At 43.9% G+C, this 22,476-nt stretch overlaps 1 protein-coding gene across 1 annotated transcript in view; it reads right to left on the bottom strand.

Annotated features, from left to right (window-relative positions):
* Positions 1–22,476, bottom strand: part of Cdh13 (cadherin 13) — a 973,690-nt gene that overhangs the window by 585,840 nt on the left and 365,374 nt on the right. Inside the window, exon 3 of the mRNA XM_005073074.4 lies at positions 10,335–10,543. Within this exon, the coding sequence (XP_005073131.1) occupies positions 10,335–10,543 (209 nt within the window). The remainder of the gene's footprint in view (positions 1–10,334; positions 10,544–22,476) is intronic.

A 22,476-nucleotide genomic window follows, 5' to 3' on the forward strand; every position in this document is an offset into this window, starting at 1 on the left:
GGCCTGCTATCTCTGCTTCCTGCTTGCATTTTCACGTGGGTTCTCAACACCCTGCTCCTGTGTCTATGTCTGGTGCTTGCTGCCATGCGTCCCCACCAAGATAGACTCTTTTCTCCTTTTAATTGTGAGCCACAATAAACTCTCCCTTCCTTAAGTCACATTGGTCAGTGTTCCTTATGCAAACAACAGGAAAGCAACTAATAGAGTCTGAATGCTTTGTAGAAATCAACTCAAATTACCTATACAGAGCTGTCTTGGACAAGAGCTGTGTAAGGGGCCAAAACAGATGCATATGAATGACTCAGGATTGAAGGTTAAGGGTTTAGAAACAACTCTGCAGAAGTATTTTTGCTTAGAATATGTGATAAAGAAAACAAGGGAGAGATTAAATAAATGACAGTAGTTACTGGGTACTTGAGAGACTGAAAATCAGCTGTCGGGCTCCTGGGCTGACTTGAAGCTTTCTTAAATTTCACGGATCTTATCATGGCTTCCACGCCTGAGCCAATACCCCCACTATATAGATGAGAAAGCTGATACCAAAGTATCTAAGTGATGACTCAGGATCATATGACTGGAAATGTTTAGTAAACAGGTGATCTGAGTCACATTTGGGGCAAGTCAAGGTTCCCCTGAGTAATGTCCATAGTAACCTGGCTATGCATCCCCAGAATGTGTGTGAGCAGTGACAGGGGCCCTTAGCTTCTGCTTTGGGGTCTATTACTCAGTCCTCCAAGTACTTATCTTGTAGAACACTGAGGCTCTGAGAATTCATCGTTACCCAGGCTTCTGGGAGGTTGGTAATGAGTTTCATATTATTATTTAAAAATTAACAAACAACCCGGCTGTTGTTTTGCAAGTGGCTCCTTCCCCTGATTGCCTTTTTTTTCCTTTAGCTGCTTTGTAGCAGTTTGAATTTTGATCCCTTGGAGATGAATCAGAAGCCAAAACCATGTCACTTAAATCACAGGTATGCTGTGATGATGGACAATGAAGATAGTCAGGCCTTAACTGCAACCCTTGTAGTTTATGTAACCACCTTTTACATTTTATTGCTAAGAGATTCTTAAAATGACAAAACAGGAAACACTTATGGATATCATTTAGATTTGAGGGGCTTGATTTAAAGTCCAGCTTTCCTTTTCGTGGGGGCCAGTTTTATGTGTATTGACTTCCAGTAAAGAAGTATACATCATTCCTAATTAACGTTTAAACACTGCCAAGTGTTTGGCGTTTATTAAGTAGACCTGGAGAAATAGAGCTTCCCTTCTCTAGAAGTCTAGCCATTGACATATAAACAAGGCACCTAGTGATAGGGATTGCCACACTTAGAGCCTTCTGGAACACATTAGAAGGGAGAGCAATTGGTCATGTTGGGCAAGCACAAGGATTAGTGTTCTCAATTTGCCTCACTCACTCACTGAGCATATGTTATGGATCTGGCTTTGACAACCCAATCATGAGGAATAATTACTATCATCACGGCACTTAAACATTTCAGTCATTGTTCTGAGTGTCTTTTCAGGTAATTCATTCTGTTACCATGACACCCAAATGAGGCTGAGGAGCTGATGAACCCATTTCACAGCCAAGGAAACCAGAGCAGAGGGCACATTCAGTGCTGGGATTCCTGCCAAATTTGGCCAACATCAATTTTTTAGTGCTCCACCTGGTGCCAATCCCAGAGCTCAGGGGCTCAGAACTGAGATGGACCCAAGCACGAAAAGAGAGGTAATTGACATTTATTGGAGGAGATTGAGCGAGGCTATAAGAGAAGCATGGAGGGAAAGAACTAAGCAGGCAGAGGGGCCTTCAGCAGGCATCTCCAATTAAGGGCTATCTAAAGTGGGCCTGCAGTAAGCCATGTGTTAGCCAGACTAGCTAATTCTAGCCAGTGAGCACCTTACATCATATTGGAAGTGACGTGACAGAGTCTGAAGAGAGAGGCAGCCACTGTGAAGGAGTAGGAAACCTTTTCCCATCCATGGACACGCTGTAGTTTGCTATTAGGGGAGGCAAGTTTCAATGAAGGAATGATGAGAGGGGACTGTCATTCTTCTCCTTCATTTATTCCAAACCACATACTAAGGGCTGACTGTGTGGCAGGCACTTGCTAGGTGCTGAGGAAAAGGCAATGAGTGCATGGAAGGAAGAAAACCTGGAGGCAGAATGGATAGGAGACAGGAGGAGAGAGAGAGAGAGAGAGAGAGAGAGAGAGAGAGAGAGAGAGAGAGAGAGAGAGAGACAGAGACAGAGACAGAGACAGAGACAGAGACAGAGAGACAGAGAGGAAGAAAATAAGGTGGTGGAAAGAGACTGTGTTCTCATAGCCCTCGGGAAGTTTACAATTGCAGAATAGAGTCCGGCATTGAACTTGGAAATAGGGAAAAACATACCATGAAAGGGGAGGAAAAACAGAAAGGAGAGGCTGCTTTGTGCAGGGAGGACCCTTCCTCAGAAAAGGAGTAGGGGAGACTCTCAGCAGGGGAAGCCACTGAAGGCAAGAAGGAGTTGGATGGATAACAGAGAAGGTGCAGAATCACCCTTGCTGTACTGGGAGGGTCTTTTCTGAGCTGCATCCTCTTCAGAATCTACTGAAGGGCAGGTGACTGGACCAGGTGGAAACACCAAGCTCTCAGATGATTTTGTACCTGAAGACACGCATAGCCTAGCAGCAGGCACCTTGGATTTGGGGTACGATTTACAAGAAAGTGTAAGGGGTGGCTCCCTATGTACTGTGTATCCTCCTCCTAGTCATGAGGCCCTAACCACCTGGACCAAGGAATCTATATTCCACAAGTCCTCAGAGCCCAGGCTTCCAGATTCATGATGACCTAAGCATGGTCACTTCAATTCTCCAACCACAGTCAAAATAAATCCCTGCAGGTACCTTGCTGTTACTTCCTGATCTGACTCCATTAGGTTCTCTGCATCCTCCAAAGTCATAAGGCAACTCATGAACTCAGAACAAAAATGAACTAATAATAAATAAATAAGCAAATAGTACAGGGACTGACAGGCTGGGAAAGGACAACTCTGCATATGGGCAGGTACATCTCATCAGAAGGACTACAGCACAGAGATTTTTCCAGGTAATTCTCTGAAGTTCTGTATCCAAGAGAACACACAAACATAAATGACTAGGTACAAATGCATGCACTAATGAATGCAGGCACACACACACACATGCATGTGAACACATGCGCGCATGCGCACACACACACGCACACACACACACACACACACACACACACACACACCCTTCTGATGTTCTCCATCTCTTCTAGATTAGGCAATGAGAGATAGACAGTTTAGTGATAGGAAGATACAGTTTGGTTTAAGATCATTTTGGTGATTTGGGTTCCTTGTCACTTTCTACAGCTAGCAACTGGTTTGTGCATGGGTGGTTAACCTGTCCACTTACACAATAACTCATAGCCCTTCAAAAGAATGGAGATTAAACTGACTTGGCCAACTCATCTAAGATAAACTTACAAAGCTTAGCCAGTATTAGATTATAGGAAACCCACTAAAGATCCACAAACAGCTTTATAATTAAACTACTAACAAGCCAAAGTCTGGATGCAGGGGTTTCTATTGGACATGATATCACTTAGTCAGGATAAAGAAGAGAAATACAGCCTTCCATCAAAGGCAGGCTATGTTCCTCACCACTGAACTGGGGCTGTACTGTAGTTTGTCTTAGAAAAATTTTATATCTTTTAAATATTGATTAAAAGTATTCTTTGACAATTTCATGTACATGTTTTTCAAAATATGAAACTATGGACCTGCGACTATGGTCTCTCTAGTATTGTGTCATACCTATCATTGGGAGACACCTGCTTTCTTTCTTTTTTTTATTTTTTGGTTTTTCAAGACAGGGTTTCTCTGTATTGTTTTGGAGGCTGTCCTGGAACTTGCTCTGCAGACCAGGCTGGCCTCGAACTCACATCTGCCTGCTTCTGCCTCCTGAGTGCTGGGATTAAAGGTGTGTGCCACCAACGCCTGGCTACACCTGCTTTCTTTAAACCACATTTTCTGACTCTGACACATCCCAGTCTCTGGCTCCTTCTTTTGGCCTCAGTTGATAAATTCAGCTTGAAGCTCTTCATCTGTACCGAACAAATCCTGTTGGCCCCTCTCTTGCTTGAGGTCATCTGGTAGGCCCAGTGGAAAGACAAAGAGCTGTGGGTTCCTATTCTTATCCTTGTTACCCTCAGAGTACTGAGTGACTTGTCTAAAGTAAGCAGAGGAGTGTATATGTATGCCTGCTCATTTCCACTCCAAAGCAAGAGTCCTACCATCTTGAGTTGTCACATGTTAGCCACCAACTCCTGAAAACCACTATCAAGATGTCTCAAGAGCTTCTATCTCAATGTGCATAGGCCTTACTAATATCTTGCCTATCTAATTCTGTCCTCCTCAGTCCCATATATCTCTATCTTACAGATCAGAAAACTTAGAATCATCCAGACACACATCTGGACCCAGTCTTCCTTCAAGTCACACTTTGTACATGTGTTTCCTCAATTGCTTCTATACAGTTGTAAGTCATGTACTTCAAGTCTCTTGACCCATGGGCAGTAGCAACACCTATCCAGAGTATTATTCCTGCAAGCAGAGTACCAGGGGATGTGTGTTGGGATAGAGGAGCCATTATTTCAATCTCCTTATTGTCAATTTCAAGTTATGTCTCTTGGCTGAGTTCTCATGTGTGCATATGGTAGGGGAATAACACGACCAACCTCACAGGAAGAACGCTAAGATGAGAAAATCATCTATTAAGACATATGTTGAGGCTCACACCCTTTAAAAGGTTCCATGTAGTGCACTCTTGAAAAGAATAGTGGCCATGATTTTAGCCATTCATTCTTAAATCTACTTGAGTCAACACTGTTAAAATGTTTCACCCTGTCTGTTCCTCTGTCAAGGAACTACACAGATCCTTATTGCTTTTACACTAAACTGTAGGCTTCAACGGACGCTGTAACGATAAGCGACACTTACTGGAAGTAAAACTAAGCATTTATTGTAGAAATTACTCACAAGATACCAAAAAGTAACCCAGATGAGACAAGCAGTTTTCCGCTCGAACCAGAAGCCGGACTCCGGGAAAAGAGAGCCAGACTTCCTGTGTGCTGTCTTTTATACCTTCCCCCGTAACGCCCCCCTATCCATGCCCAAAAGTGGGCCTGGCTAGTGACGTAGTTCTGCCTACGTACGTATGTGTCTTTACGTCCAGCCGTATACGTCTTTAGTCCTGCCTAAAGTGGGTGTGGTTAGCGGTGTGGTAAACCGCCCTTTTATTACCTCATCTGTATGCGCCTCTAATAAGTCACATGTTTAATGGCGGCATCAGACTTCCTCCTACACTAGTCTATAATTCTTCTTTCTGCTTTCCTGTGCATTTTACTCAATACTACCTCTCTAGCCTCCTCAAGCCCCAAATGCAGAATGCTGAGATGTTGGGTTCCCACTTAAATGGGGAGTACAGAATGTGCCAGCTAAACTTTGAGGGGACAAACCTGCCTCTGATAGCTGTAACTGAAATGCTCCTAGCTGAGTGACAAGATCAGTCTCAACTCCTGTCTAGGGATGGAAGCAAGGTACACTGGCAGAGTAACACTAAATGTGAAAAGGGTTCTCAGAATATTGTAGTCTCAGCCACAGGGACAGTGAGAGTCAGAATAGTATTGAATGGGACCCTGTGACATTCCAGTCTAGATCATAGTTACTTCTTTCCACAGTCATCATAGTCTCTGTGGATGTGACCTTTGCGTACATGGTCAGTTCCAGACTATGAGGAGATTGCTGCCCCAGCCTGGTCAGAACAATGGACTGAGAGCTGAGCCTTGGCTCCATGATCTACTTGCTGTGGATATGACAAGAGACACCATACTGCACCTCAGACTCCTTACCTTTCAGGTGTAGATGATGTTGTGTTCTACCTTTGGTGTACTGTGGCAAGTAAGGAGTGAATAAGGCAGGGTAGGGCTGAGCTCCCAGCACATTACATAAGCACCAGCGTTGGTCATTACTGTAGCCCCAGCTAATGCTAACAGTTACTGCTGCATATATTGTCTCATTTGATCCTCATGAAGACCCTGGGAGGTCCATTACCATCTCTTCTTTATGGATGATAAACTCAAACTAAGTGGAGGCTTGGGAGGCACAGCAATTTACCCAAGGTCAAAGAGCTAAGGATAGATACATCCTGTAGGCAATTAGTCATTTCCCTCAGGAGGTATGACCTCATGGCACATTCCTCACTCTCCAAAGGGATTATCCTTCAAGGGACAGCTCAGGCCAGGATAGGACAGCACCCAGAAGAGGCTAGAGGCATGGACTGAGCAGCCAGAGTGGCTATGCAGAGATTTTACCAGTAACATTGAATGACCTTGGACGAGTCATTCAGTCTTCCCAGATCCTCCCCAATAGGATGGAAATAGGAGCAAGTGCCTCACATTTGATATATTACATGAGCCAACAATTAGAGCACATGAGAGAGGGACCCAGGACACAAATAGTCCAGGCTTCTTGATCTCTCCCTTCTCAAAGGCACACAGTGCCCCTCACTTTTATATCCCTACATAACTTCCTTTTCTTTTCCAATGGGACACTAGCTCAATTCATGCAGTCATGGTGTAAATATGATAGATCCCTCCCAGGTCCATATGTTGACTGGTGATACTATTTTAGAGTGTCTGGAATCATTAGGAAGTGGGGTCCAATAGGAGGAAGTAGGTTACCAGGGGCATGCCTTTGAAGGTTCTGTCATGTCTCCAGTCCTATCCTTTCTGTGTCCACATTCCATGTGCTGCTGCAGCTGTGATGCTCTCACCTCACCATAGGCCCAGAATCTGCAGAGCCAAAATATCTGCAGTGAAATCTCTGACACAGTGATCCCAAATTAACCATCCCACCTCTACATTGTTCTTATGGCATTTTAGTTACAGTGATAAGAAAGCAAACTAATACTCTTATCTACTGATAGCATCCTGTAGCCTCATCATGCCTGATCACACACACACTGGGGCCTTTTAAAACACCAACTCAGGGCTGGTGAGATGGCATCATTGGTAAAGCATCTGCCATGTAAGCCTGGTGAGGACCTCAGATCATGTCTCCTGGACCCATGTAAGAAGACAGCAATGCCTGTCTGCAGCCTTGGAAGCATTAGGGTCCCTGGTACTCATTGTCTAAACAGTCTAGTTGAACTGCTAAGATTCACAATCAGGGAGAAACCAGCCTGTCAAAAAATAAGATGGAGAGTGATGAGTCTCAGGTACACTAGTGCATGCATGTCCCCATGCATGTGTGTACACACCTATATAAACACACAGACCCACACACACACACACAGACAGAGACAGAGAGACAGAGTCAGAGACAGAGAGAGACAGAAGATGATGGTGACGCTCTGACTATCTCCAGAAGGAACCTTTTGCTATCTGTTGTTTTCCCTTTCCGGGTTTTTTGTTTGTTTGTTTGTTTGTTTGTTTGTTTGCTGTGGACACATCTGAGCATATTTAAACTCCATAAAATTATCATGTCATAGTACCCCAACAGTGCATTATAGGAAGCAAGCAATCTCAGCTAAGCTTTGTCTCTGGTGCCTTTACACAGTTGCAAATGGGAACCAAATGACTTGGAGGAGCTGTGGTGCTGGAGGACATGCCTGGGCCCTCAAGAGACCCAGATATCATAGCCAAATCTCTTGGTCATGAACTCCAGTCTTCCTGCCCTTAAAGGGAGACCTTGTCCTGAGAAGTACCCAGAATTCCCCTTCTGTCTTTTGAGAGAATACTATGGCATTCTTTACTTACTACAAATCTGAACCACTAATCATGGCAAACAATGTCTATTAGAACCATTCAGTCCCTCTGTTGATCTTCATATCATTTACAGGATCCTAAGAAGAATTTTTTGTTTGTTTGTTTGTTTTATTGTGTTTTTTTTGTTTCACAGTCTGGCAGTTCTGTTGTTTGAGTTATTTGCCAAGTTGCTGTCTCACAAGTCAGTGAGATTCTGCGAAAACAGCAACAGCTAAGCAGGAAACAGGCTTGCCTTTGTCTGTGGATGAGTTTCCACGCTAGTGAGTCTAGCCACCAATGCCTTGCTGTCTTAAAAAGATCGGTGACACTGTTGTTTTGCTAAGCAATGGGCATGCTGTAAGATGCCTTCTAAATATTTATGTGTATAGTTTAGTGCTGCTCTCAGCCTTGGTCAGAGAAGCATCTTTGTTTGGTGGACATCAGTTTCTGCACAGACTCCTAAATGGACATCTGTATCAAGCCCAAACCCAAGGCTCAGGTAACATTGTGGAGGGGAGGGTAGAAAGAAAGAAAGAACCAGAGGATGGGAAGAAGTGCCATAAAATGATGTCCTCTGTATGTCACACAACCTTTACACTCCAGAACTCACGGCAGCTGTGACTACCTGCACAAGACTGAGCTCGCCAACATTCTACCCTGGATAGGGGAGGTGGAGGGGCTCATGATCCTCCATCACTAGCTGAGGAACTCCTGGCAGTTGATGGCTGCGGGGAGAAGAGGAGTCCCTTTTCTTCAGTGACTTGGCTACTAATAAGTGGTTCTTGATCAAGTAAATTAGTCTAACCCCCAAGTCCATGCTCAGGCAGGCAACCACGACTAAACTCAGTGGGTCATTAAAAAAAGATGCAAAATAAAAAGGGGGACTTGTTGGAAAGAAAAAGCACTGAAGGACTGAGATGGAATGAAGGAATATTAGGGTGGCTATGATCAAAACATTCTGTATACAGTATGAAATTATCAAATAGATAAAATAAAGTATCAGCAGTATCAATGACTCATGCTCATGTGTGTATATGTGGGGGGTGAGGGAGGGGGCGATAGAGAGACTGTGTGAGAAAGAGATGGAGAGAGAGAGAGAGATTGTGTGTGTGTGTGTGTGTGTGTGTGTGTGTGTGTTTCAATCTTCCTTTAACTTTCACACTCACAAACCAAAAGTAGAACCATGGGGCTTGTTCTGCCCAGACATGGCAAATACAGTCCATCCCTAGAAGTATCTATACATGATCAATTGACAGTTATTTCTGCAAGTGCTGCATTGGGAAAGATACTCTGATCCAGCCAGGGGAACTCAGCCACATCTGACATGAGCGTGGTAACAGAGCACCACAGCATAGGGACCCCCTGGAGCCATCCCAGCCTGTGTCACCCCTCTAGCTTGCAGATAGAGAAGTTAAATTGCTCTCCTAAGAGCATGGAGACAATGCTGACACGAGGCCAGCGCTCATTGCCAGGTGTACTACTCAGCTCCCCAGCTGTGGCACCATTATCCCTCCACCACTGAACTCCATTGCAGACAAAGCAGGCTTGTGAGCACCAGATGGATACTCAGTGAGGGTCACAGGCCTCTCAGAGAGGAGAACCACAACAGCAGGCAGGAGAAAAAGCTATCCATGCCTATCTGGGGATGCCACCGCTGTTGCTGTCCTTGTTTTGTGGGAGTCTGCCAGAGTGTCTTTCAAAAGTTCTGATGAAGACTTAAGAGTCAAGGAGCCCCTAAAGAAGGAGGAACTGGTTGCAGATTAGAGCCAAAGACCCTGCCTTACACGGTTATTATGCTTCTATGTACCACTAATTAGATTTGTATACATATGTGGGAGTGTTGGGGATTTGCATATTAGTATCTGAAAGGGAAGCTATTGTGTGCACCTTGTTATACAAATCTATGAACCACTGTGTTCTTGGCATGCCAAATCCTTCTCCCTCTTTCTTGGATAATAGCACCTTCTCTAATTTTTGAGTAAATATTGTCTTTCACTCCTGGTCCATGTGTTTGTCAGTTGAAACACCATCAGGAAAAGATTTGCAACCAACCAGAGTGTCACAAATGATTATGGTGCCTACTTTAGGGATGGTCATTACATGATATAATGAGCCAATGAAATTCAATCACAAGCTTCCAATGGTGCCATCAGGAAAAGATAAAGTTAGGTGACATCAGCCTGAAGAATGAAGTGAATTCGTCAGGGAACCTCTACACCAGGAGACCAACATGGTGGAATTAATGAGCAAGGTGGAATCAAACGAAAGATACTTGATGCCCTTGTCTAGGTACCAGGGCATAGTCATGCTTGATGGAGAAGGAAGTTCAAAAATGAATTCATGGATTTCACGAATCACCACATTCCCACTACCTTCACCTTTCAGTTTTGAATTGTATTTTGTCATAGCAATGATAACAACAATGGAAAGGTTCTTGAGCAGCATGATGCACATCCATTTCCCACATGACACTGAATCTAACACTGCTCTTGCAATTCACACCAGCCATCAGGTTACCTGTAGGGAGCCCTGGATCTCTTTCCCCCCGATGATCTCCAGTTCCGCCATGTCTTCAGCATGAGGAGTCCTCGCATGGACAAACAGCGTCCTGCCCACTGCAGTTATGTTTCTGAGAGCAACTAAGGTGCCATCACTGTTCACCTTAAAGTGTGGGCTTGAGACCTCATAGTGCAGCTTCTCATTGCCCTTGCAGTCACTGAAGGTCACTAAGAAAAGAAAAGAAACAGTGGAATGAAGGTGAGTAGGTTGGACAGGTTAACACTTGAGATGTTGGTGATCTTTTAAACATGGATATGGATGCATGTGCCACTTCTCCACCAAGCTACCCTCTACCCTGATCCAAGCCACTTGTCTCAGGGTGACTTGGACTATGCTGATGGAGGTCATATAATCTAGACTCAGCCATGGGCTTGGAGTACAACTCAGCTGGAAGAGTGGAACATGTACAATGCTCTATCTGGTTGCCAGCAATGTACAAACTGGGTACAGAGATGGGTGCCTATCTCCAAGATAGGTGCCTTGGAAGGCAGAGGCAGGAGGATCAGAAAAAATCATCTTTGACTACAAAACAAGTCTGAGACTACCCTGGGCTACATGAGATTATATCAAAGAGGAAAACACAAAAAGGCCTAGCCTTGATCAACTTTTAGTTTCTAGGCAAGTGTTCGGCATTATTGAGGCTGAGGAATGGAGCAGGTCCGGTCCCCAGGGGTTGTGAATGAAGTGAGGGTTAGATATGGCAGGGTTTGTTTGAAGAAAGTGACCTGTTTTTGCAATGTGTGAGTCTTTGTACAGAACCACCACAGACAGAAGCTTCAAAGATGACACTGAAATGACAATATCTGAGTTGGAACTTGAAACTGGGCAGACCAGCAGGCCCTGCAGAAGGAGGAAGGCATTGCAGCATTTAAGTATATATTCAAAGATATTATGGGTGTTTATGGAGGTGGGGAAGGCAACAAAATAAATTTGAGGAAGGAGAGACAATGAGGGTCATTTATGAGCAGCAAATTAGAAATGAGTGAGAGATGTAGGCAAGTGGAAGGGCATTCTGGAAATGCTTTTTGAAGAAACAAACAGAAGAGCCAGTAAATTAGGGTGCTTCTTGGAAGCTGTCCACTATCCTATAGTATGGGATATACTACAGTGGAATGAAGGTGAGTGGGTTGGACAGGTTGACATTTGAGATGTTGGTGATCCTTTAAACATGGGTGGATGAGTGTGCTGTACGAGCAGCAGGTAAGTGTTCTGGTTTTAGTGGAGGACAGGGTTGGGAATCACATAAGAGCCCTTGGAAATCCTAGAGAGATTCATAATAGACATGAGCTATAGAAAGTGATTTGGAGATGCACAAGAAGAAAAGCCAAGAAAATAACTTACTTTTTGTTTTCTAAGGACATGTGGTAATGATAGAGGTGGTGGTCCTGGGGACATGGGGAATAGGAAGACAAGGTCATGATTTAGTTATGTGAAAAAATAGAGGCCTTGGATGAGCCACCTGGTACAGCAATGTCACCAGTGGTGGCTGATGACAGTGATCATGCTTCCTTTTGGAGTGCCTCTGTCATGCCTGTAATCCCACCATTCTTGCTCTCTCCATGCATTATATATCTGTTTGTCTATCTCCCTTCTGCTACTGATTCTGAGGTTCCTTTTAGGTAAGCACACACTTGTAGCTTCTTATTCACAGAGGGATATTGTCTTGAAGATTTATTTTTCATGAGTATATCAATGTCTATGTGTGCCATATGAGGGTAAATGCCTGTGGAGTCCCAAAGAGGGCGTTAGATCTCCTAGAACTGGAATTACAGTTATATGTGTAATGCCCAGTGGAGGTGCCAGAAATCAAACCAGAGTTGCCAGATAAACAGTGTTTTATTTTCTAAGACTCCACAGCATTCCTGAAACTCTGGCTAGAACTAAATATATAGTATTTTTATTCTTATGAACATATATGGTTATGATAAAGTTTAATGAATAAAGTATGCACAGTAAGAGATTAATAACAGTAATGAGCAATAAAAAGAGCAATTATAACACTATTCTGTAATAAAATCTATGTGGATAGAATCCAAACCACTATGTTGATCCTAATCATAATATCATATTCCAGGATTTTGCTGTACCAGGTTTATTTAGTCTACTAGCAATGAACATTGGGCTTCTTTATCTCTTTTCTCATTCTCCCTCCTTTTTCCTCTCTTCATCTCTCCACATTCTCTCTTCTTTCTCTGTTTCTGCCTGTCTCACTAGGTGTGTGTTTCTCTTTCTTTGTCTCTGTCAGTCTCTCCATGTCTCTGTCTCTGTCATTCTCTCTCTCTCTCTCTCTCTCTCTCTCTCTCTCTCTCTCTGTGTGTGTGTGTGTGTGTGTGTGTGTGTGTGTGTGTGTGTGTAATTTTGCATTTAACACTTTTAGTTTGCAGATGACGGCAGGTAACTAAAGCCAGTGAAAGCCAACCCCCCATAAAGAGCAGGGCACACCTGTTTTCAGTGCTCTACCGAATCCCTTGGTTGTTTCACAGATCTGTATGATGGGACACAGAACACACAACTCAGTGCATGTCCATGGTGTCAGCACAGAGGTCTGCCTATCACTCAGATCATTACCCAAAATTTGACTGGTCCCCTTCCTTATTGAGTAAAATGGTTCCTCTCCACCACAGAGTCCACACCATATATTACTTTTGCTGGAGTGGAATCACCTAGCAGATTCCCTTTTGTGTTTGAATTCTTTCACTCAACCTGACTTTTGTGAGGTTTGTCCATGAGGTAGTTTAGCTAAATTGTTACTTAGCAGCCACTAAAGACTATATTGATATCATAGTAATAAAGTAACTAAAAACTATCCTGGATGGTAGTCCAGGATGTAGCTGTTTTAATTTTGTTGTCAACAAGCGCTGGGGCTATTCTCATCTTAGGTCTCTTAAAATGTTACAACTGGGAACTTTGTCCTCTATGTCTCTTGGCAACAATATGACTTGGGTCCTAGTGTACTGGTGAAACCAGGAAAGACTGGATGGGTTGAAATAATCTTGTTCTTCCAGGAAGATTGCACTTATTATAACCACCACATAAGCTGTCAGTAATGATGGCTAGTGTGGATGGAGCATTCCTCCACACAAGGTCGAGAGCTAAGCATTTACATATATTGTCTCATCTTCACAAAGAAGAAAAACCACCACTCTGATCTCCTCTACCTAGAAGTGTCTAGGTGAGGTCCCCGTGGCTTGGGGAAAGTGCAAAGATCAGCAAACACGGTTTGCAAATAAGAAATGGAGCTAAGAATTCTGGTTCACATCAGTGCCATCACTGCATAAGGACAATCCTCCAGCAGAGTAAAACCCTTCAGGGATCTGAATGTCAGATCTCCATAGCTTCCTGATCAGTCTTCCAGAGTTCCACTCTGCTGGGAACTACACTGTATCCACTACCTCTTAGTCACACCACAGGGTGGCTGTCTGATCTTGGTTGTCAACTTTACATCAGGAATCAGCTAAAACCCAAACTGTTGGGCAGACCTATGAAGGATTTTCATGATTGGATCATTCCAGGTAGAAAGATCCACTCTAAATCAGGGCCATATCTTCTGGTGGAAGCCCACCTTTAAAAAACATGGAAGAAGGAAGTGTTTTAGACCTACTTGTCCTCGCTCTTGCTGGCAAGTTCATCTACCCTGCTGTTATAGCATTCCTTCACTTAGTGCTAGAATCTACTTCTCCTGGGCTTCAATGTAGCCTGAAGACCAGCAGCATTCCAGGATAACCTGCTAGCACCCCAGGACCACATTGGAACTGCTAAGCAAACCAGGCTTGTGGACTATAACAAGCACAGGATTCTTGCCTTTCTATTGGGAGGCAGGCATTGATGAATAGTCAAGCCACAGTCTGTGAGTCAGTCTAATAAATCCCTGTATAATATGTATAATCCTTCTGTGAGTTCTGGTGTTCTGGAGAAGCCTGACCAACACACCCAATGTGACTGCTCCAGGGCCATCTTTACAGATGCTCAGGTGGACCTGTATCTGAAGTTCTCAGACTCTTGCTCCTCTCCTCTCACCATCTTGGTCATCAAGATTCCTCAGGATTGCCTGGCTTCAGTTCATGGAGGTGAACCGAGCAAGGGCTGCTCATGGCTGTCAACACAGAGCTCGCATCCACTGAGAGCCACACTCCCAAATGACAAGGCCTGCAGAGACTTGCTGTTACATGACTGGCATGAGTACTCTGTTCTGACCACAGCCCACAGGCAGGATCAAAGCAGACAGCCTCAGCTGTGGAAGGAAGGGGAAGGGAAAGGCAGATGACTGTGGGAGTCCTGGATTCATTTTGAACTCCCCCCTGTTCTCTTCTTATTTCCCTCCATCTTCCACAAATTCTGAACAGGAACCTATATTGTGTGAGATGCTGAGTTCATAGTGCTCACAAGTACCAGTGGTTCTTGACATTTAATGAGGGACACAGATGTGAATCCAGCATTCCTGTGAGTAACTGAGGAGCTCTTTCAGGGGGGCAGAACCACAGCATGTGCACAAGTCCTGTTGACCAAATGAGCTGGGCATAAGCAAGGAACAGGCACAGAGGCCAAGGCAGGAAGCAAGAAGCAAGGAGAGGACAGGGCTGGGGACTGGGGCCTGAAGGTCACTTAAAGCCCAAGTCCTAAGGGAATCTGTGAGCTTTCTACACTGTGCTAGAGCCCCCAACTGAGTCTTTGGAGGCCATGGCTTCTCACTGCAAAATGATACACAACCATCAAAGTCTTTGAGGCCATGGCTTCTCACTGCAAAATGATACACAACCATCAAAGTCTTTCATACCTAGGCTGTCTGTCAGCTCCTCCTGGACTCCATCACCATGGCTGACACCTTCCCTGCTTCTGCAGCTTTCCTGTTTGCCTTCCCTCATTTTGCTTTTGGTCCTGGGTCTGGACGGGCAGAAGGTGCTTTGGGCAGTCTTCATCCTGGAAACTCTTAACTATCTACCATGATTCTGCTTCTCATGCTTTCATTTCTGCTGCTGGGTAAAATACCCTGAATAAACAGCAGCATTGCAGAGAGAATCTACCATGAATAAAAAGCAACATCAGGGAAGAGAATCTTTATTTGGCTCACAACTCCAGGTTATGGTCCACTGTTGTGGGTGATAAACATTGAATCCCCAGTGACTGGGTCTCCTCCTCCGCTGATGCAATAAGCCAAATCAAACTGAATTAATAAGACCAGATAAATAGACCAAAGTAGAGTGAAGCAACTCCTGGGTCACTTTCAGGAAGGCAGGAGAGAGATCACATGGCAAGTCTAGAGAGCAGGTCTTAAATGCCCTGTAGGCGTGGTCTTGAGCATCTCTAGGGGAGGAGATGACCCTTGATGATCTTTTTGAGGTGTGGAGTCTGGAATGGAAGGATGAGATGGGACAGGATATTTCCAACAGTGGGGAAGCTGAGGCAGGAACTTAAAGCCTCTTGTTCACAGTCCAGAGCAGAGAGGGAACAAACACAAGGAACCTTGCTTGCTCTTATGAGCTTTCTCCTCTTATACTATTCTGGACCGCCTAACAAGGGGATGGCACCACCCATAATAGAGCTTCCTGACTAACAGTCAAAACAATTCCCCACAGTCCCATAGGCCCACCTGATCTAGACAAGTCCATATTGAGACTGTCCTCCCATGTTATCCCAGGTCATGTCACCTTGACAGCTCTAACTAACCAGTGTACAAATCAACTGCTAACTTTTCTACATGCTCTGTCCCTACCGTTTTCTAATACAAGGCCTTCGCATCAAACCATGTATCATACCTCCTATCAATCATAACAGTATATTACTACTTTATCTGTTTGTTTTCACAGCCCAGAACAGAAATTTAATCTTGTTTTATTATTCATTTCTATGTACTTAGTAATAAACAAACCACTTTTATTCCATATGAGAAGCTAATAATAGCTTCCTTGAGTCCCATTATTAACCAGGAGTAAAAAGATGCTTTATTGGTGGGGATGAGGGTCCTTGCCCTGTTGAGGGCAGGGCAGGCTGGAGACAAGACTGCAAATTGGGATCAAGTCTTACTATGACCTGACTTGTGGTGAAGATAGGTATAGAGGATAGAGCTACAGTTCTGCTCACACCCATTCACACAGCACATAGTCTCCCACGTTCAGACTGACTCCATGTATGTGTAAAGTCCAAGGTTCTAGCTCATTGCCCCCCCATACCCTTAAAGCAGCTTTATATGGTCCCTAAACACAGATGAAGCCAGTAAGAGCAGCTTGAACAAAAGGACTGCTCACAGCACCCACCATTCACCAGCATTAGCTGCATGACTCCTGAGAGCCCAGCTCTGTGCCAACACCTGCATGGTCCATATCTTCTCTTCACCACATGGCCACACTACAGCAATGCTTTCTGGATTTTACTTTTTCATTACCTACTTCCCTAAAGAGACATTTTAGATATTTTCCTAAATTTTATCACTATCATAAAAATTTAACATCACGGATACATTGATGATGTTTGTCTACATATTTCATGTCTATCTCAGCTTATTCTTTTCTAAGTAACTCTTTATTCCTGCCTACACAAAAATAAATTTTGTCTCCTTGGGGGAAACACAATCCCACTGAGGACAACATAGAATAATGTAGAAGCATCATTTTCCATTTTACAGGAGAAGAAACTACTTGGGGACTTGTTTAATCAGGATCACATGAACAGAAAGGCACAAGGCGAGAACTAACCCCAGCCGGGGCTGTCTGTTTCCAATGCCCAACACATTCACTTCCTGCCAGTACAGGAACTAGATAAGAAGGGCAGCTCCACGTCTCAATCCCTTGGGTATCCCGAAAATCCTTGGATGTCATCAGAGGCACCAGGGAGGGCATCAAAAGTGACAGGTAGACACATCAAAGGGACTAACATTTTATGTGTTAGCTGAATATTAATTTAAAACATAAGAAGAATAAAAGTTCGCAAAAATCAAATGTATACCAAGTCAGTATCGGAGATATTAGATAATAACTGCTGGTCTGAATGTCAGGCTTCCACATTTCCTAGCCGGCTCTGGCATGGAGTGGAGGCTGAGGACCTGGCATGCTGTGAATTGTTATTTCTGTGCCACAAGAACAGCAGTTTTCCTGCTGGTTTCTGATTCTGACTCCTGTTGGAGCCCTGCTACCTTGGAATGCTCTGCATCTTTGCTCTTGCCTTCTGGGAAATGGGTTCATGGAAACCCTTGTGACCTGTATCAAAATAAGACACACACACACCTGTGTGCATAGAGTTCTTGGGGCTGAGCTTGTCTCTCAGACAAGGATGATCACCCCACTCTCTACCATTCCCTCCTCCTGCACAGCTTCCCTCTTCCAGAGGGTTCCCCTACTCTGGTGACCCTCCACTTCCTCTTAGTCAGGCTTCCTTGCTCAGACCAGGAACAGTGAGCTGTTACCATGGAGATGGCACTCTAGGCAGCTCCACTCTGGCTGACTCTGAGGTCCAGTGTATGTGCCTGTAAACCCCTTTTCTTAGCAAGATGAAGCCCAATCCCTTCCCTGAGAGATTATTGAGAAGGAAATGTGATACTAACCAAGTAAAGCTGCGGTGTTTTGCCTACAGCAGACACAGCGCTAAGTGTTTATAAGGATCACTCTGTGTAAACCTAATCTGGGATAATTCCTAAGAAAGACACTGCACCGAGAGCGCTAAGTCCGCATGCAGGACTTAACATCAGTAGTGAAGGGTTGATTAAAAAAAACCACACATGCTAGCAAAGGCTCAAATCCAGATGGCTCCTATGTGGTGACCAGTTATATGTAAGACAGATCTGGCATACAGAAAGAATAAAAACTTCATTAAAATAGAAATAATTTATCCTATAAAAAGATTTTTTACCTGCTTCTTACCTATTCTAATACTATGTGAAATTTCCCAATAAGGTGTACAACTGATAACCATAGCCATGCCTCTCAACTTCCTATGGTAAGTGTGTGGATTCTCCAAAGCATTAGTGAGGTGGTGCCAACTTGGCACAGAGGTGAAGGCAATGTATGCCCAGAAGTGCAGAGTTTAAAAAAACACAACTAAGGAAGAATTCCATAGCTATGATGATCTAAAATGTTTGTTTCTATAGTGACCATGCTCACAGTATTAGTAGCTCCCAGTGATATTTCCAGAGATGACTCAAAGGAAAAATTTTAATACGCAATTAAACTTTTGAACAAATATCTAAAACCTCTATGGTGGGGGAAGGCACTGATCTGTCCGTGATCTCTTGAACCTACTGGCTATTTCTTCACATACTTTATCATGGTGACATTTAAAATAGCTTCAAGAAAGAATTAAAAAAGAAAAAGCTAGACGTATTATACACCCTACATGAGGATTTATGGGAATCAATTGCATAACATCACTCTTTGAGATAATCTGTGAGCACCCCAGGAGAAGAGAGGGGGAGGTGAAAACACCCCACCTGGGGGAAAATGCAAATTAGAGGATGGCACCACTCAGCGTTTCAATTATGCTTTCAGCGTGTTTCCACTCAAAATGTCCTCTGGGCTTAATGCAAATGTCACAAAAAGACAAACTTTAGCTGGGAGACAAAAGCCACAACTGAAATGGAAAGTTTGGCACATGAATTAAGGGGCTTAATCTTCCTGACCCCGGTGCCAATGCTTTTCCCTTTCTTTGTTCTGAATGTTGGTTCTTAGGGATGAGAACCCCAAAGGCATAGATTTCTTACCATCACAGAAAAATGAAGCAGAGGAGAAAATTAAGCTGTATTAACAGGAAATAAGAAAATGCAGATGGATTTAAATTTATCTGCTAAGTACTGAGGAGTTCTGTTCCTACAGATATATGGAGCCTGTGATACACTTATAAGGCCATCTGTGCCCTATGCTCTCCAATCTTTGATGGAAAATGGTTCTGAAAGTTGTAGGCATTGCTTGAGGCTTGAAAACTGCATATGCCGTAAATTCTCTCAGCATTGATGCTCATAGTCTTTGTGTACTGGTGCAAGGATGTCTGTGATTTGGGAGGGAAGCCAGTCATCCTGGGGAACTGTAGGCGTGACAGGGACAGACAGGGTCTGCTCCTATCATCCCTACCCACACATGCAGGAAAATGACTTTTTCTGTGGTAGAGAAGTCTTGATCTATATAGCAGCACTTGTCAGATTCAATCACAATGTAGATTCCATGATACCAACTTGCCTCCAACTGCTTTGCAGATCCACTTCAAAGAACTACCTGTCCTAGCCATCTTCAAAGACTTTGTACTGTCCCTGAATGGGTAAAAGTGAACTGTTTATTTTCTCCGTGAAGTGCACATGTCTTTCCAGGACCCTTTGACTAACTAAAAACATGGAATTCAACTGCCCTGATATTTCTGAAAGGGCTAGCATATTAGTTGAACTTCAACATCTGGGGGCTTGGTGAACAAGGCCTTTCTAATGAATAAACTGGTATTTAGTTTATAACCATCAGATGGACCTTCATGAGATGTACAAAACTACCTGATGGACCTTCATGCCCCTCCATATCTCACTGGTACCCAGAGGCACTAGCATACCCCAAAAGAATTCATGTGCTTAGTCCAAAGGCTCTTCAACTCCATGAATGACACAAACAACACTTCATCTGGTTTCCCAAGCCCTCATGCCTTCTGGACAATAAACCATCACCTATATTTATGCAGTACCACTCATGTTGGGGCACACAGTGATGACAGGTCTGTCCTCCAGCCTCCATTCATAATACCCTCCTGGTACCTGAATGCACTGGGCTTTATTCTGGGCTCCATGTTTGGCTCAGAATTGTTCTGACATCCATAGAACTTATGTGAGGTCCTGGCAGCATCTCACCATGACAGATGAGCTCAGGAGTGGATTTGTACCTCCAAAGACTGTGTAGATTTGATAGTTGCACAGTACTCATAAAACAGCCTTAATACCATCTCACGCATCAATTCCAACTTTGATAAAATAGAGCTTCAATTCTATCATGTCAGGGAAGATATAATGAATGATTCAGCCAAGGGAATCCTCAGTACAAACCTATTTTTGCCATGTAACCCTGTAAGGGTTTCCTCTTAGGAAAAGACAGAGCCCACATCTCCTTTCTCGGGATTTTTTCCACATCTTCAGACCATTAACAAGTAGCTGCTAGCTTTCAGTTTCTTCTTTTCTGTCAAACTCATCTTCCATGTCTTTAAATCATGGAAGGCTGCTTTCTGATTGGATGCTGAGCAAGTCTCTCCCATGGTAATTGCAAATTGGGAGTTGGAGATGGAGTGATTTTATACATTGCAGAGAGCCTGACACTGTACATGCTCAATTCAGTTGAATAAAGAAATATCAGGACTGTAACATGGCAGCCGAGCATTTGGAGCCACTTCCCAATTCAAACTGAGAAATAATGACAAGAGTGCAGGTAAGTGTTTGAATGAGTTGATCAGAAAGTTCCTCAGCCAGTGGGATAGAGCTGTGGATTCAGCAAAGCTGAGACCCACCACATCCTGGTGTGTGAGTCAGCTAGCCTCCTTACAAAGTCCCTACTAATTTGTGTGTATTTGTGCCTCTCCTGCTGAGTATCTCCAGGGTAAGTGGAACACAAGGAGAGATTTCCTCCATTAAGGATAAATGCCCTAACAGTTGTAGTGATGGGGACACTCATTTGTGGCAGGGTGCACTGGAATTCAGACCCAAGCTGAGTTTGATACATTGGCAAGTCTTAAAATTCCAGGTTCCTCTTGGCTCTATCCGTAGATATTTCTAAGGAAGACAGTATGTGTACCTAGAGAGAGGTACACAATCAGAAGATAGATGGCAAGAAGGCATGGCACTGCTTCCCTGGCCAGTCCTATAGGTTCATGGTTCAGGGAAGAGGTTGTATATAGAAGCTCCAAAATTTGCAAGCCATTGGACAAATAGTGTGGTGACCAGCCTCCCCGTTTTAGCAGCCATGACAGGCTACCATGTGCTTGCATGACCTTGCAGCTCCTGTCCTGGTCATTAGGAGGTCAGATGCCCTCCTCGGGGCAAGGAGCCAATCAACAGTTAGCTGGCAGGGCTGTGCTTTACAGCTCTGTGTGTGCTCTACAGACAGTGCACAACAGTGATGTGCAGAGCATAGCAACCACCCTGGGAGGGCCTATGAGCCATAACAACACAGGGTAGGTCGTCCAAACTTGAAAGCACACAAATCCTGAAATTGTTTCATACCCTCTAGACACTCCCCTAACGTTGCCCTTTAAGATCCCTGCCTCAAGGTTGCTTGGGGTCTTTTCTCCAGCCATCAGCCATGGTGGTGGGGTGAAAGGCCCAAGCTAATGGGTTTAGCTTGTTAAATAACTATAATAAAAGGCTCTTTACTTTTGCATCGAAATGGACCTCTTGGTGATTTTGGGGTTCAGAATTTTGGCATAACAATAGAAGGTTCTCAGTCACTGTTGTTTTGGTTTCTGAAAGCAAAGTACTAATGGGGAGTGGTAGCCTAGCCCTGTTCACTGGCTTTGCACTGGTACTGATAAGGCAAAGACAGTGATGGGATGCCTTCACTTGTAAAAGGAGTCATAGACTTGGGCTCTTGAGAGAGGGTCGTTCCCACAAGAGGACAGTGAGGGAGCCCTTCCTGTAAGAGCCTTCCAGGATTGTCAGCAGAGAGCACTTGGGAGATTATCTGTGCTCCTGCAGAAGCACATGGAAAGAAAGCTTGGGAGAAGAGAGGAAGTGGAAGAGGGGTGGGGGGTGGAATCCAGCTGTGCAGATAAGAATTACTGCAGGGTGAATATTGGTATTTATTTGACCTCATATTTATCCAAATCCCAGAAATGCCTATAGGAGTTCAGGTTATCACTTAGAAGACCTGTTTATTTCCGAATGAGACAATTTGCCTGTCACTGGATCCTTTCAACCAGAACCTGTCTAACAACTGAGCAATGTATTGGCATAGAGTCCAGTGGTAGATGATTCTCATACAATGGGAGAATTAGATTATCCCAAAGCTCAACATATTTATCCAGTAGCTCATTAAAAATGTCATTTGTTCACTTATAATGTGCAGGACAGTAGACAGGAAGGAACAAATGCCAACACAAAGATGAATACCTTGTATTATCTACCTCCATGATATTTAGAGTCTAGAAAGCTGACCCT

This window comes from Mesocricetus auratus, unplaced genomic scaffold, assembly GCF_017639785.1.
Source record: "Mesocricetus auratus isolate SY011 unplaced genomic scaffold, BCM_Maur_2.0 Super-Scaffold_6723, whole genome shotgun sequence".
Lineage (NCBI taxonomy): Eukaryota > Metazoa > Chordata > Mammalia > Rodentia > Cricetidae > Mesocricetus > Mesocricetus auratus.